The following is a 16,673-nucleotide window of genomic DNA, read 5'->3' as shown; positions in this document are numbered from 1 at the left end:
TATATGAACAGTGCCCCTGAGGACGTGCTACTTCCATCTGCTTAGGTTGTGCACAACCGTGCAAGATAACCCGATAGCAATTGAGTCTTTGGTGTTTTTTATATTTGGATATAGTATAGAATTTCCTTTAGTTAATGGAATGTGAAAATGCAGTGTAGCTTTGAAGAAGGAACAGATTTGGTCTTAAACAATGTCGAAATTGTCCAACTGCTTAGATGTTTTCCCAGATGGAGCACAAATAATCTGCCAACTCCATTCATGTACCCAGTGTAGAGTGGGTCTTTGCTCTCTTACATGTGTGACTTGCTGTGGAAAACATGTGCTTCAGTGAGATTGTGGTAAATCTCAGTCTGTGTGGACAGATAGAAAGCTGATCCGGATAATTCCATAACATCTGAAAAGAAAAGTGGGATTACAGCCAGGAAAAACGGATTAAAAATTGACGTATTGTTATATGAAACTTCTTTGGCAGTTTGAATGAAACTGGGTTTAGTTAAGCCTGCTCTTGTCACATATGGGTGTTTGTGACCCTGGTTTTGGAAGGGAAGGTTCAGTAAGAGGGAAATACTGCCCTCCCTGACCATATTTCTATTCAGTCTGTAAAATGACTTTGGACAGAGATACTTCAGGTTGGATTTCAGGGCTTTTGTGCTGTTATTGATAATCCGCCAGGATGACGAGATCACGCACATAACACGGGCATATCAAACAATCTGAACACACATTCACCAAATAGTTATTTACACATGACAAACATTTTTATTTATCTTATGTATTTAATGCTTGTCTGTCAGTCACATGGGCTTTATTACTTTTCTGTCCTCTTATAATTTGCAATAATTTCTGTTTGCTTTTTTCTTTCTGGTTTTTGTCCCCCCCTCGCACATCCCATTTTGCCTCTACTTTAATCCATGAACCTAAACTAGAGCAATAAACCATAAAGGGAGGGTCAGAATCATCCCTGTAGATTCTGGCATGGGTGTGGAGGATTGGGAAAGCAAATACAAAGTGCAGGGGAGAAATCAGCTGAGCGAGTTCCTGGACAAGGAAGAGAATCATTGGGTTGAGGACGATGTTATTCTCCGAATGGGGAGAGCTCTCACTGAGCCCTCAGGCAGCTCGCTCTGCCAAAGCACACAACGCAGTGGCATCCTACCTGCCACCTACCCAGTGGGCTATGACACTATCGATCGGCGGCGGAGAAAAAAGATCCGTGATCCAGGAGGGCTGGCCTTCTCAGAGGCGGAGAAACTCACAGACGAGCATTTTCCCCCTGACCTTGCACTCCTCCGCCAGAAGAGAGGGGAGCTAGTGCTGCGGCAGGTGGCAGAGTTCGAGGAAGAGGAGGAGCAGATGACGCCATGCCTCAAGCCATACAAGAATGGACTTCTTTACAAGACTAGGATGTGGGCCAAAAACAAGCTGGGGGACACCTTGGAGAACTATGTGGCGTATCAGGAGGAGGAAGCTGCCAGAATGAGAACAGGTTTGGCATACGATTCAGAGGAGGAGCTGCCGTACTCCATGGGATCAGAGGAGGAGCTCGAGGAAATTGCCTCCTTAGCGGAGGCCATTCACTCTGAGAATGGGAGGGGCCAAGGCAGGTATGCTTCATCCCATGGAGGTCACATTGACAAGTATCAGAGTTATCTGGTTAAGAAGAGTGGAAAGGGGAAAATGGGAGGATGGGCACCTGAAGCAATGCTGTCTCCAGTGGAGGAACCAAGTGACGAGTATGTAGATCCCATGGATGAGCTCCAGTGCCTAGTTGAAACAGTATCAGAGTACCTGGCTGAAAAAGAGGAGGAAATAAGCAGGTATGGGTCTCTTCCCAAGTCATCCAAGTCAAGGTTATCTTCCCAGGGCAGCATAAGAACAGAATCTACTGGAGAGGACCCAAGGACCCCTATTGGTGTCAAGGAAGAGACCCAGACAGAGGCTCCACCTGAACCAGGAATATCTGGAGTGAAACATGCTATGAGTTCATTATTCAGTTCCTTCACAGACAAGGTTAGTTCAGCCCCCAAGCAGCCACACTCTGGTTCTGCAGAAACTAAAGAAATACCACCTGCACCATCTTCTCAATCTGGTATATCTAAGCTATTTTCATTCATTCCCAAATCCACCAGCCCTGCTCGTGTAGCTCTTGTATCTCCTACAGCTCACCCCAACAGAACATTTTCCTTCAATTTGCCTTCCCAGTCTGATGCCAAGACACAAGTCCAGAATCAAGAAATGCCAGCCATGAGAACAGAGATGTATAGTATAAGTGATGAAGTTCAGGACTCTGCAACAAAGCCAGAGACACCAGCAGTCACTTCAGTTGTTGAGAAAATTAGTTTTGCCGTAAAAAAATCTGGTGAAGAGGTAGTGAACTCCACCAAGGGAAAACAATCCCCAGGGAGAAGTGGCTCAAGAGAGGGCTTTCAAAATCTTGCAAACTGGGAGGAGAAACGTATCCAGCAAGGTGAACAGTCAATGGCTGTGGGAGGAGGCAGAAGACTTGATAATTCAAGAAATGTACCCCAAAATAAACAATTTGTTAATACACAAGGAAAAGTTGTGCATGTGAGACCTGACTCTATGACTGCCTCTCAGCAAAGTGTGCCTACTTCAGTGGATGGGAAGTCCATCAGCCAACCAGAACCAGCGAGTTCAGGGTTCTTTAGCCCTTTCAAGAAATCGTTCAGTTCATTGATTGCACCAGTTAACGCTGTTCCCCCGCAGGGCCCTACACCTGTTGCAGTGTATCCTGTATTTGGGTCGGCACCAGATATTACATCGGAGAAGCCTGTGGAGGAGCCATCTTTAGGCAGTAAGCTAAAACTTCAGTTTCTCTCCTCTGACAATGTCTCTTCCCAACAGCCTCCAAAAGCAGCAGGAGGAGGAATGTTCTCTGGGTTCATGAAATTTGCTTCTGGTGAGGATGTCAGTGCTTCCAAACCCCCAGAAATTCCCAGTCAAGAACAGGCCCAGCATCGCCAATTGCCCCCAGTTCCACATCAGCAGCATATGCAGCAACATCAAAGGCCACCACCAATGTCTCTTGGGATGCAGCAAGCTCCTCCTGAACCTCAAGATTTTTTGACAGGTCTTTTTAAAGGGGCCGCCACTGATGATACATCTAAGGTTGGCTCCAATCAGCCCCAGCAAGGAGGGCTGTTGTCAGGACTTCTTAGATTTGGCTCTGGAAGTGACTTATCTGGGAACCCACCACCACAGCAAGTTCCCCCAAACAGTCAACCTCCTGGTGCCAGTAATCGTCAACAGTTCCCCCCTCAACCTCCCCCACAACAAATTGCACCTCTTCCTTCTCAGCCTGGAGGTATTCTCTCAGGGTTACTGAGGTTTTCCTCTGCAGAAAACCTTTCACCTAATGTACCACCTCCCCAGGGCCAACAGCAAGGGGTGTTCCCTAGCAATCACCCCAGTCAGAAACAAGCACCAAGCCCATCCCAACAACCACCCTCTCAACAAGCACCTCCTCAACAAGGAGGACTTTTCTCTGGGTTGTTTAAATTGGCTTCCTCTGATGTTTTGAGCACCCAAACAACTCCACTCCAGCAGCAACAACTGCTGTCTGGTGGTCTTCGTAATCAGCAGAACTTCAACCAACAGAATATGCAAAGGCCAAACCGTGATCCACTGAGGGACCAGGCTTTTCTAGACAACAAACCAGGATTCTCTAGACAACATACAGTTCCGAAACCTGCTCAACAAGGTGGTCTCCTTTCTGGACTTTCTAAGTTTGCTTCTGCAGACAATGTATCTACCAATCAGTCCCCAATACCTCAGACACATTCTGCAGCTCCTCTCAATCAGCCTAGCCAGCAGTACCCAAACAGGCAGAATGTGCCGTTGCAAAACCAAAATCAACCAACTCAACAGCCTAGTTTGCTGTCTGGGCTATTCAAAAAATCTTCCACTGAAAATGTGCCTCAGCAGTCGCCACCAATCAGCCAAGAAAGACAGCAACATGTAATTTCGCCACCAAATGTAATCACGCCAAATGCCAGGCAAAATCTAACTCCTTCACGGCAAGATACTGCAAGCCAGCCTGGAGTTCTCTCTGGATTGTTTAACAAGTTAACAAAATCCTCTGGAAATGTTGAGGCCTGCAATCCGTCACCACCCATGCAAATACAACATCATACAATCACTCCAGCTGGACAGCCGACACAGCAAACTCATCCATCTACACATATACCACATCAGGTCCCACATGAACCTAATGAGGAGGCTGACAAAAAGCCAGGCTTTCTATCAGGACTATTCAATAGGAATCCAACTGATGAAGTCTCTACTCATAAATCAGCAGAAATTCTCAAGCGCAATTCAGAGCCAAAGACACTATCTGCAAGCTCCCCAGGTCTGCTCTCAAGCATGTTCAAAACTGGGCCAAGCAACACTGTAGCGAACAATACTTCTGAGTCTGAAATGGAGAGGAGAGAAAGTGGTCTCCTTGGTCGCTCCATTCCAAGACAAAACAGAAATGTTGCAGAAATTGCACCTGGCTCATGGGAAGCTGACACTTTAGATTTAAGGACGTCAACTACTTATGCTAGGTCTTTTCAGAGCCGACCATCCTACACATCATGCAGCACTGGCCATTTACCTCAGTTAATGCACTACCATGGTTCTCTTCAGTCAAACCACCCATTAGCCACCTCTTACAGTGCAGAAAATATGTTATCCCTTTTACAAGGGCATCCAAATACTGCAATGATGTCATCCCAACAATATCTTAATCAAAGTAACCATTCCTTATATTCAGTAACGGGACAGGATGGTTACCAAGATCTGTTGGCATCGTATAGAGTCAATTCTAGTTATGGTGAAAACCAATGGATCCAAGAATCAATTCTGTGGCAGCAGCTTCAAAATCAATCACAGACTTATCACACAAGTGATGTGAGTTATGTACAGCCTCCAGAAGGAGGAGCTGTGTTCCAAGACTCCACTCTCTACTGTAGCTCCACAAATATAGATAATCAATATAGTTCCCCTCAACCATGGCATGAAATTGACTATAACCAAGAACCGATTAAGCACCACCAACAAGAGGTGCCCAAAAATGTTGACAGCAATCCAAATGCCAAGAAAAAATTTATGAACAGCTATGATGACTTGGGAAATCTGCATACTAATCAAATGATGGAACAGAAGGATTATTGGACTGAAGAAGAGGGTGCATTGAACTTGAGCACCAAAATGAGTAATGCTAAGTTTGGTAAATGGAACTCCTTTGACAATGGTAGCTGTTATAGTCTGAATGGCATTTCATATCAAGAGGGCTATTATGAGGAAAATCCACCTAATCTATCTTATTCAGCTAATTGGCAATATAGTGACCAAGGCATGGTTAATCAAAGTCAATTGAGTTTGACTAGGTCATTTGATCTCAGTTACCCTAAATCTCACAATGGAGAGATGGAAGAGTGTATGTACTTGGAAGAGACAGAATGGTACCAGCAATGGCTTGTACTTTTGGAGCAAGGTATGTGGTGGCCAGCTGATGATGGAGATTGTGGGTACTTTGTTTACACTGATCATGAATACATATATGCCCTGCTAACAGATGCAGGAGGTACGATGGTCTATGCTTGTGCACCTGAGAAAGAGTCCTTGGGAACTGGGCCTGATATCTTCCCAAGTGCTTGGCTACATAATGAAATGGTCACAGTATGTGGATTTAAAGTCCCTCTCTATAATGAGGATGAGCTCCTCTGGCTCCCTGGACAAGATCAGGGTGATCCCAAACTCCTCAATGCCCCCCTGGACCTATCTGCTGCCTATAGAAAAGGAAATCAGATCATGAATTTGAACCTGGAGCGCTTCTCTCAGATGTTTGAGAGCTCATTCCCTGCACAAAAGGAACAGCCTGTAGATTTCTCACTATATAGACTGAACAAAGTCAGAATGGATCCAAGACAACCCAACCATGCCTATCAGAATCCATATATGGAGGTCATAGACCTTTCGTGTTCTAACAGGGATCAGAAAGGCCCTTATTGGAACAATCAGCAAATGAAGGAACTTCTCTCTCAAAAGGTTGCTGTCTCACACAATGCTACCCCCACCACAGATTCCTCTCAACAATGCTTGAACAACTGTTACCAGCCTCGTCAAAGAAGGCGTTCATCTTTTGGGGTCAGAGTAAGGCATGTAGATGACACACCAGAGGAGGAATGGAGACAGAGAGTGATTCCAGGAGAGGAAATACCTAATCGGCAAGTCAAGAAGTTCTCTTCATTCATTTCCTCAATGGTTGGCAAAACTGCTGAGTCAGATTTGAACAAAGGAAGAGCTGGCTTGGCCTCTCGTGTTAATGGAGAACAACATAAACCACCTGGGACTGAGGCTACCCCGGTGGACCAACAGGCTAAGAGCATACTTTCATCAGGTTTCCAGAGTCTCAAATCAAAGATTATCAAAGAAGATCCCCCTGCTACAACAACTCCCGCTCAGAGTGCAGTTCAACAGACAGAGAGACCAGCCGCATCCACTTCTTCTAGAATTCTACCCACACCTCCCGCATCTGGACAATATGGGCAACCTCCAGCACAACCACAGACTGTTACTCAGAAACCTAGACTTGCACGACAAGCCACCATGTCTCAGCAAGCTGCTCCACCAACACAGCCCACAGTGCCAACCAGTTCCATGGACCCACACAATATATCTGTCTCTCCCCTACAACCACAATCACAGTACACAGATAGATCATCAGTAAAACCAGTGGAAAAACCAGCTGAACAACCACAGGGAGGATTTATGAGCTTTTTCAAGTCTGCCCTACTGATCGAGGAGCCAACGCCAGAACCCCCTAAACCCCCAGAGCCATTGTCAAAACCACAAGATAGAAATGGTTCTACTGCTAGCTTACCTGGCAGCACATCCCCAAATAAACAGGAGGACACAGGAGCTTCTAATCTTTTTGGGTCAATAGGCAGCTTCTTCAGTGCAGAGTCTCCTCCATCACAGCAACCAAAACCTGTTGTTAAAAATGAGCCAAACAGAGTTGTTACACAAGGTTCTCAATCAAGACCATCTCTACAGAAACAACAAACAATGGACAGAGTGCAACGTGGGGTACCACATCCAGCTCCTGGTCAGCCACCAGGTAAAAGCATGTCACAAGTATTTTCTCCCAATACAAGCACTGGCCCCACCCCTGGCCGATCACAGACTATGACACCAACCGGACAAACCAAACAGGAGCCACCCCCCAAACCATCAGGTGGACTGTTCGGCTTTATGGGAGAAATTGGAGACATGATCTCTGGAACACCACCAACAACTACTACAGCTACTACTAAAGAGGAATCTCCTGGTATGGGGTTATTGTCCATGTTTGGGGGGTCTAGTCCTCAGCAGACACCAACCCAAACTGAGTCATCTCAAGCACCTCCCCCAGAACCACATGTTAAAAGTTTATTCTCAATGTTCGGTGTACCAAGTCCACCACGGGGACCATTGCAGGTGGCAACACCACAGGCACCTCAATCTGGGCCCAGTCCACCACAAGCTCAACCACAACCACAAGCTCAACCTCAACCAGAGACTAGCTCTATTCTTGGGGGACTCTTTTCTGGTTCATCTGCCAGTGAAAGCCCACCAAAAGGATTATTTTCTATGTTTAGTGGCCCCAGTGCCTCACAACCTCCAGAGTCCTCTGTCCCAGAATCTACAGTGCCTAAAGAACCACCTACTAAAAATGTGTTTTCCATGTTCAGTGGCCCTCTGTCACCCCCACAAGCAAGCTCTGTTGATTCGGTAGCCACAGTACCTACTCCTGAGTGTGCCAATGCCCAGAAGGAATCCATCTCAGGTATTCCACCTCAGGAAGCTGCCCCACCTGAAGAGCCACCAGCTACAGCTGCCCCTCAAACTGCGGGTTCTATGTTGGGAGGGTTGTTTGGAGGAGCTAGTCCGCAGCCAGCTACAACTGCCCCTCAAACTGCGGGGTCTATGTTGGGAGGATTGTTTGGAGGATCTAGTCCGCAGCCAGCTACAACTGCCCCTCAAACTGCGGGTTCTATGTTGGGAGGGTTGTTTGGAGGAGCTAGTCCGCAGCCAGCTACAACTGCCCCTCAAACTGCGGGTTCTATGTTGGGAGGGTTGTTTGGAGGAGCTAGTCCGCAGCCAGCTACAACTGCCCCTCAAACTGCGGGGTCTATGTTGGGAGGATTGTTTGGAGGATCTAGTCCGCAGCCAGCTACAACTGCCCCTCAAACTGCAGGTTCTATGTTGGGAGGGTTGTTTGGAGGATCTAGTCCGCAGCCAGCTACAGCTGCCCCTCAAACTGTCGGTTCTAAGTTGGGAGGGTTGTTTGGAGGCCCTAGGCCCCAGCCAGCTACAACTGCCCCTCAAACTGCAGGCTCTGTGTTTGGGGGATTGTTTGGAGGACCCAGTACACCCCCAGCACCTATTCAAACAGCAAAACCCCCTGAGAACAAAATATCAACAGCTGCACCTCGCACAACTCAAGGAGATGGCACTATAAAAATAAAAGAGCAGGGAAACGCACCTAAAGATGGTACTGCAGTTGAGGCTGTTGATTCTGAAAGTGCATTACCTACCCCTGAGTGTGCAAGTGCCCAAAAAGAATCCATCCCAGAGGGTGCACTTCAGGAACCTGCCCAACCTAAAGAGTCCAAAGCCCCTAAAGAGCCACCAGCTACAGACACTCCTCAAACTGTAGGTTCAATGTTGGGAGGGTTGTTTGGAGGATCTAGTCCGCAGCCAGCTACAGCTGCCCCACAAACTGCAGGCTCTATGTTGGGAGGGTTGTTTGGAGGGTCTAGTCCCCAGCCAGCTACAGCTGCCCCGCAAACTGCAGGCTCTATGTTGGGAGGGTTGTTTGGAGGGTCTAGTTCCCAGCCAGCTACAGCTGCCCCGCAAACTGCAGGCTCTATGTTGGGAGGGTTGTTTGGAGGATCTAGTCCCCAGCCAGCTACAGAGACTCCTCAAACAGAACCAACAAAACCCCCAGAGAACAAAATATCAACAGCTGTGTCTGATACCACTCCAGATACCACTGCCAAAATAAAAGAGCCGGGAGACACCCCTAAAGATGGCACTGTGGTTGAGGCTGTTGATTCTGAAACCACAGCGCCTACCCCGGAGTGTGCCACTGCCCAAAAGGAATCCATCCCAAAGGGTGCACCTCAAGAACCTGCCCCACCTAAAGAGCCACCAGCTACAGGATTTCTCTCCCTGTTTGGAGGGTCTACTCCCCAGCCTGCTACAGCTGCCCCTCAAACTGCAAGTTCTATGTTGGGAGGTCTGTTTGGAGGGTCTTGTCCCCAACCAGCTACAGCTGCCCCGCAAACTGCAGGTTCTATGTTCAGCGGTATGTTAGGAGGGTTAAGTCCCCAGCCCGCAGCTACTTCTCAAACTGCAGCTTCTATGTTTGGAGGGTTGTTTGGAGGGTCCACTCCCCAGCCAGCTAAAACTACTCCTCAAACAGCACCAGCAAATCCCCCTGAGAATAAAATATCAACAGCTGCCCCTGACACCACCCCAGCGGATAGCACTGACAAAATGAAAGAGCCAGGAGACACGGGCACAGTTACTTTGCACGAACACTCACAATTATCTGAGGCACCAAAACAACCTGACACCAAAACTCAGCCTCAGGAGTTGGTTGGCCTCAAACCTGATGGTAATGCTGTTGAAGTAGCCCAGGGTCAAGGGTTTGAGAAACTTCCTGCTCCAGCTGTGGACTGTCAATCAAAAGAAGCGGAAATCCCTGCATCATCAGGGCAACCTAATAAAACAGAACAGCCCTTGAAATCAGAACAACGTCCAACGAATGATCAGTCCAGTTCTGGAAAAGAAAAGGCTGCATCTGTGGAAGGAGAAGTAATACATGAGAAGCCTATTGTAATTGTGGGAGAGCCTGAGAGTAAGGGATCGGACAAATCGGCCCCACCAGTGGAAAGTACCCAGAAGATTCCCCAAGCTGACCAGTTGACTAAGACTGAAGAGCCAGCCCCCAAATCCCTGTTTGGGGGTTTTATGACAGGAACCAGTGATGCTGGAAAGTCTTTTGGATCCATGTTTTCATCCCCTCCCACAATTCCCAAAGCCCTTCCCACAATGCCTCAAGCAGAAGCAGGTGGTGGTCTGTTCTCAGGATTCAAAACTATGTCTGCAGGCCTGTTTCAGGAGGAGAAGCCAGGCGCAGCAAAGCAAGAACCTTCCACAGCCTCTCTCTTTGGGACAAAATTAGGAGGTTTCTGGGGGGCCGCTGCCGAACCTCCCAAGCCACAAGCTCCTCCGGTTATTACCACTCAGCCCAAAGCTAATGATAAGCCAACCAAGGAGACAAGTGATCAAAGTTCGGTAGGTCCCCCTGACTTAGCCAAACCCCAGATTTGCATCTCCACACCTGACGTAGATCCTTCAGCATCCCTGTCCCAAAAGGAGAAGGAAAGCCTTGTAGAACCACTCCCCTCTGCAGATTCCACCTCTGAAGTGCTGCTGGACAACCAGTCCAAGAAGGACCTATTGAGTTCTAAAAGGCCAGTAGAAGCATAATAAATGGTCTTCCCCAACACCATTTATGATGCATTGATATTTTGGGGAGAGTAATCCGGGTCCAGCTCCGCACTCCACCCCACTGAATTCTGTATTCTGTGTCTTTCCTTTAACCGTGTTTGTTTATAGCATTTGTGCTACTGTAGCCTTGTGGTGTTGGTGGTTGATTGTGAAGTGTATTATACCCATCGTGGTATAGTGATAATAAGCTAAGTATTTCTTACTCTTGAACTCCTAACGTAAGATTAATTCAATTTGCAATTAGAATTCTATGAATGCATTCAAAAGAAAGTCTAACCTTACAGAATTCCCTGTTGTCGTTGAGTTTGATCAAATTAGAGATTTCAGTAACTCATTGTCCACCAGAAATAGAAATACAGAAAACCAATACAGGCTAAACCAATACAGACAAACAATCATTGAGATAATTTAGTACATTCAAATTCATTTCAGGCAATTGGTATATTCATTCTAATTTGCCAAAATGTGCTTTTTTTTCTCTCTAAGGTTAGATGTCTTTTAAAATGGTGTACAATTCAGTAGAAACAATGGACTAGTTGTAATAACGTCTATATCCAATTAATGAGCCCAATCAGATGCACGATTCAAATGGTTTTTCTTCCTCACAACAATTATTATTCTAATATTAAGTCTCTTCCCTTACCTCTTTTTCACCACTCCAGTCCGGTGGAAAGTAGTCGCTTTGGGTCCTCTGGAAACCTGAGCCAGACCAGCTCCCAGCTTAGTGAGACAGGCCAGGAGAGTGCTCCAGGCTCAGGGCTAGAAGAGTCCTTCCACTCTTACCACAGTACCACCTTCTGCCCCTCTACCAATGGCCAGCAACCCACCAACGGACACCTCCCCAGCAATGGACACTCTGTTTTGGGGCAGGAGGAATTGCGCCGACCCTCCCTGGATGTGGGGAAGAGCTTAAATGGCTCTATGAAGAGAATGGACCACTCAGTCGAGAAAATATCCAATAAAATGCTGCAAAGGTGAGTCTGAGTTTCAGCAAGTGTCATACATTTCAAACACTTAGATAAGCATCCACATTTTCGAGCAGTAAATATTACAAGTACAGTATTAGTGAGTGGTCATTCTTTCTCCCCACACACCCAGTTTCCACGACAATGGGCCTCCTTTGCCCTTCTCTCCATCCAGAATACGCTGGTTGAAGGCCATCAACAAAGTGAGGGTACAGCTGCAGGAGGTAGGAAGTTCTCAATGTAACTTGTCGGTCCTTTCCTCCAACCCCCCCCCCACTCTCTACACATTTGCAACCACTATTTTATAAATCCTGCTACCTGTTTGTATTGTTTCCCCATCTGCATGGTTGGGTTTTACCTCTATGGTAGTTTGAACTTGGCAAACTATATTCCTTATTTAAAGTGTCTATTTAGATGAATTTACTTGTTTACTGCTATCTGGGTGTTCCCTCAGAGGTACCAGAGGGGTTTTCATGTTGTACATGCAGATAGATCATCACTCTAAGGTCTACTGGGAGTTATTTGTTGTTGCATAAACATTTCTTGAACAACCAGAATGTGTTACTTTGCTTGGTATTTCAGTACAGTATACAGTTTACTCTGGAAAATGTACAACCTTTCATTTCTTGCACTCTCTGCCTATCCAACCCCCCCCCCCCCTCTCTCTCTCTTCAGACCCCTCTAGTTAATTTCACCTCTCATCCTGACACCATGTAATTGTGAGAGGTAGGCTTGGCTTCTCTTTGTAAAGTTACACGTGACCTGATGGCCCTGTGCTTCAGAGGTGGATAATTATCATTAATGAATTGGAATGAATTGCTCTCACACAACAAAGGACCTCGCAAATGTAGCCTCTCGTCTTCTCGTGCTATATCAGATTAGTGTTTTCCATAATACAACCCAAGCTACAACCAAATTATGTGTAGTTCATAAGTAAGCATGTTGATGTCCAAAATATCTTCTGAAAAACAGAGTTCAGTCTACAGTACTTATTTATTTTGCTCCATGATCCCTGTTGTCGTCTTCCCTGTCTATGGATCTATCCCTCTGCAGCAACTGAGCTAATGGAGTGGTGAATTGAGCCTAGGGGAGAGACTGAGCAACTGAATGAGAGAAAGAGGGAGAGATGCAGGAAAATGGGGAACGAGTGTGAGGGGAATAAAGTACAGCTTCAATGTTGTTTATACCATTTTTCTTTTGCATATTTTGCCAAGCAAATGTAGGCCATGCTTTATCCTGTGATGAAGATGCTCACTTGGAGTGAAAGGATAGTGAGGAAGTGTTGCACATACGGAAATAAAAACTGACACACCCAGTTAGATATAAAAAAGGTACAAGGGAAAGGAATGGGCTTAGATGTTGGCAGAATAATACTGTCAGAAACCATGTTGATTTCACATAGTAGACTTGGTGCTTAGGACTAATTTGAATGAGAGGGTGGTCAAACCAGTATCTCCAAACTGTCGCTCAAGGAAATTGAATACATCAAAAAAAGAATGACCTCTGTCAACCTCAATTTATCCTTATTCTCTGTGATGTAGGTATCTGGGTTGGTGCTGCTTTGAGGTTTTATATTGAAAGATTATGGTCATATTGAAGCCAGTCTGTCTGTTGGTCAGAGACCGTTCATATACAGTGTGAGGACTGCTTTCAGCTGTAGCACAGATTATGTTGTCTAAGCATGCACTCGATTAATCAAACTCCACCCGCGGTTGGAGATCAGTGCTGGTCGTAATGGTCAGTTGTTGTGCAGTGTCTGGTTATGAGGGAGCAGTTGTCATAGCCCTGTTCCATTATGCTAATTGCTATAGGGCCGGTAGAGAGAGGGCGATGTAAACGCCTGCTGATGGAAGGAGAGATGTAGAGCAAGGTGAAAGCCATACACAGTAAGTGTTATTTATTTTGGGACATCAGGAGGGACTTAAGACACAAGCCTGTATCCTGACAAGACTGTGTAATGAAGTACAATTAGTCATTAGTCAGTCAACAAAGGTGTCAAAGGTCAGGATAAATGTAATGGGGTGCTACAATGCATCTTAACACACATTTTCACACATTTGCGAATGGATATTAGCTTCGTAAGGAATGTGTGTTTGTCTGGGTACAGCAGTGTGTTTGTCATGTACAGTGCCTTCACATTTTGTTGTTAGTCTGAATTTTAATTGGTTTCAATTGAGATTTTGTCACTGGACTACACACTACCCCATGTCGAAGTGGAATTATGTTTTTAGAAGTGTTTACAAATGAATAAAAAATTGAATGTATTCAACCCCTTTATAGCAATCCTAAATGAGTTCAGGAGTAGAAATTTGCTTAACAAGTCACATAAGTTGCATGGACTCTGTGTGCAAAGAGATACAGACATCCTTCCTAACTCAGTTGCCGGAGAGGAAGGAAACCGCTTGGGGATTTCACCATAAGTCCAATGTTGACTTTAAAACGGTTAGAGTTTAATGGCTGTGATAAGAGAAAACTGAGGATAGATCAACAACATTGCAGTTACTCCACAATACTAACATAAATGACGGAGTGAAAAGGAGGAGGCTTGTACAGAATACAAATATTCCAAAACATGCATCCTGTTTGCAATAAGACACTAAAGTAAAACTGCAAAAACTTTGGTAAAGACATTTACTTTATGTCCTGAATACGAAACGTTATGTTTGAGACAAATCCAACACAACCCATCACTGAGTCCACTCCTCATAATTTCAAGCATGGTGGTGGCTGCATTGTGTTATGGGTATAGTTGTCATCAGCAAGGACTAAGGAGTTTTTTTTTTAGGATAAAAACAAATGGAATAGAGCTAAGCGCAGGCAAAATCCTAGAAAACCTGGTTCAGTCTGCTTTCTAACAGACACTGGGAGACATTCACCTGTCAGCAGGACAATAACCTTAAACACAAGGACAAATGTACACTGGAGTTGCTTACCAAGATGACAATGTCTTGAAAATCTTTGGAAATACTTCAAAATTGCTGTGTAGCAATGATTAACAACCAACTTGACAAAGCTTGAAGAATCTTTAAAGAAATGTGCAAATATTGTAGAATCCAGGTGTGCAAAGCTCTTCGATTTACCCAGAAAAACTCACCGCTGTAGTCGCTGCCAAAGGTGATTCTAACATCTATTGAGTCAGGGGTCTGAATGCTTAACTAATAAAAATATATTAGTGTTTAATTTTTCATAAATTGTAACATTTGTAAAAAAAAATATTAAATCTTCCACTTTGACGTTAAAATATTTTGTATAGATTGTTGAAAAATCCATTTTAATCTCACTTTATAACACAACAAAATGTGAAAAAAGTCGAGGGGTGTGAATACTTTCTGAAGGCACTATGTGTGAGTTATGAAGTCAAAAGGGTAGGCACACAGCCAAACGGAGTGAGTGAGGACAGCGGGAGGAGACCGATAAAGAGGGGGAAATGAAGAGGGAGACTGAGAGCTGGCATTTTCACAGTTTCAGATTAGCTTTGTGCTGGAATATGTCGCCAGAGGACAGAGCGAACAAGAGAGAGAGGGAACAAGAGAAACTGAACGCACGAAAGAGTGGGAGAGGGGTGGGAGGGATACTTAACTGGGAATGAACTGTCATGTGAGCCTACACTCCTCACTCCTGCCCTTCCTGTGTTTGTACATCTGGAATGAGAGAGAGTCAACACTTCCCCTGCGTCTGTCAATCTGGGGGAAGACGACCAGCCGTATGTGCTTTGTATGTAGAGCATGGAATTAAATGTACAGTACCTGGAGATATTTAACGAAAGAAATCCATGGTGAGTTACGATTTTGCGCTTGTCAACTATTGAGCAGTTTTCCACATGGGGTAAGGTTTATTGAATGATATGCATCTGTAGAAATTGTGTTCTTGCATAAAGTTTGCATTCAGTATTGCACTACATAAAGAGAATGTTTGCTCCTGACTTTTATTTGTGAAATGTACTACTAATATAATATTTGCTTTTCATAACAAAGTATAATATTGAATTAGTTAAATATTGTTTTTACAAATATGAAAGGACAACTTTGCTCCTGTTTCCTGAATAAGAAAAAGAGTGGCCAATCGATCAGTTAAACGAACAAAGGAAACCAGACTTTTTTTCCAGGCCGCAGACCATGAAGGAAAGAGAGAAAAGACATTGCTCTTAGGCACTTCATTGACTCTGTCAGAATTACCCAGACAGGCTCCTACCAGCTGCCTCCCCCTCTCTGTAGTCTGGACAGCTTACTGTGGAGGCTGAGCCACTGGCCATTCAGACTATATGGGCCACTGGCTGGCTAGGTTAAATGGGCCAGTAATGGTTTTCAGGAGCTGCTGCTGAAAGTAATTTGTGTCTAAATCACATTTAGATAATCAATGTGTATTTTACCTCAACGTTTCTGTTAATCTTGTCCCTATTTATTTTCTGATTGTCATAGTTAATGGAGTATGATATGAAATGGCTAAAACGGGTCATTTAAATGGAAAGTTAATGGATGTGGATATCTAATTCCTGACAGTCGTGGACAGCTGTTATAAATGTATATACATCACTAATAGCCAAATGGTTCTGGCCGGCTAGCTGTTCTTATTGCTATGCATGATTATGCCTTCCTGCCAACTGTGCTCTTATCATGCTAATGCACACCTCCAGTACTTGAGTGGTGTTGGACAGAGGGAAAACCTCTGGTATCGGGGAGGGTTAATGAAGTTTCCCACCAGCGTAGAGTCCTATGCATACTATCCACAGGCTGGAGATGCACTTAACATCTACTCCCAGTGGGGACCTTTGAGCCCTGACCAACAAAAAAAACAGGCATCTGGCAAACAGTTGTGGCAAACTTTTGGCCAATTTGCTGCAAATTTGCAGCAAGCTCATATTTTCACATGCAAATTAGTTTCGCAACCAACTGTTGTGGTAAATTTGCGGCAACTTGTGAACGTCTGGCAAACAATTCTAGGAAACTTGTGGCAAACTTTCTGTTTGCTGCAAACTCTGTATGAATATGCAAATTTAGATCCGGTTTTTGGTTACTCTGTTAAACAACATTGAAATGTATCGACATAAACCAAATCACATAACTTTAAATGAACTTACTTAAGAGAAGAAGAAAAAAAAACATACTAAATGTACAGTACCAGTCAAAAGTTTGGACACCTACT

The 16,673-nt window shown here is 44.9% G+C and overlaps 1 protein-coding gene across 4 annotated transcripts in view; it reads left to right on the top strand.

Annotated features, from left to right (window-relative positions):
• The window catches only part of unc13bb (unc-13 homolog Bb (C. elegans)), a 117,383-nt gene that overhangs the window by 55,363 nt on the left and 45,347 nt on the right, over positions 1–16,673 (top strand). For 2 of the 4 annotated variants that reach the window (XM_071350471.1, XM_071350470.1), the window contains exons 9-10: positions 11,229–11,540; positions 11,665–11,755. In XM_071350471.1, coding sequence (XP_071206572.1) covers positions 11,229–11,540; positions 11,665–11,755 — 403 coding nt within the window. Of the gene's footprint in view, positions 1–11,228; positions 11,541–11,664; positions 11,756–15,055; positions 15,307–16,673 lie in introns of those variants that run through there. The other 2 variants (XM_071350468.1, XM_071350469.1) reach the window with 2 other exon arrangements.

The sequence above is a fragment of the Salvelinus alpinus genome, chromosome 18 (assembly GCF_045679555.1).
Source record: "Salvelinus alpinus chromosome 18, SLU_Salpinus.1, whole genome shotgun sequence".
Taxonomy (NCBI): Eukaryota; Metazoa; Chordata; class Actinopteri; order Salmoniformes; family Salmonidae; genus Salvelinus; species Salvelinus alpinus.
The sequence above is the reverse complement of the archived record's forward strand: the minus strand, read 5'-3'. Positions and strand labels throughout refer to the sequence as shown.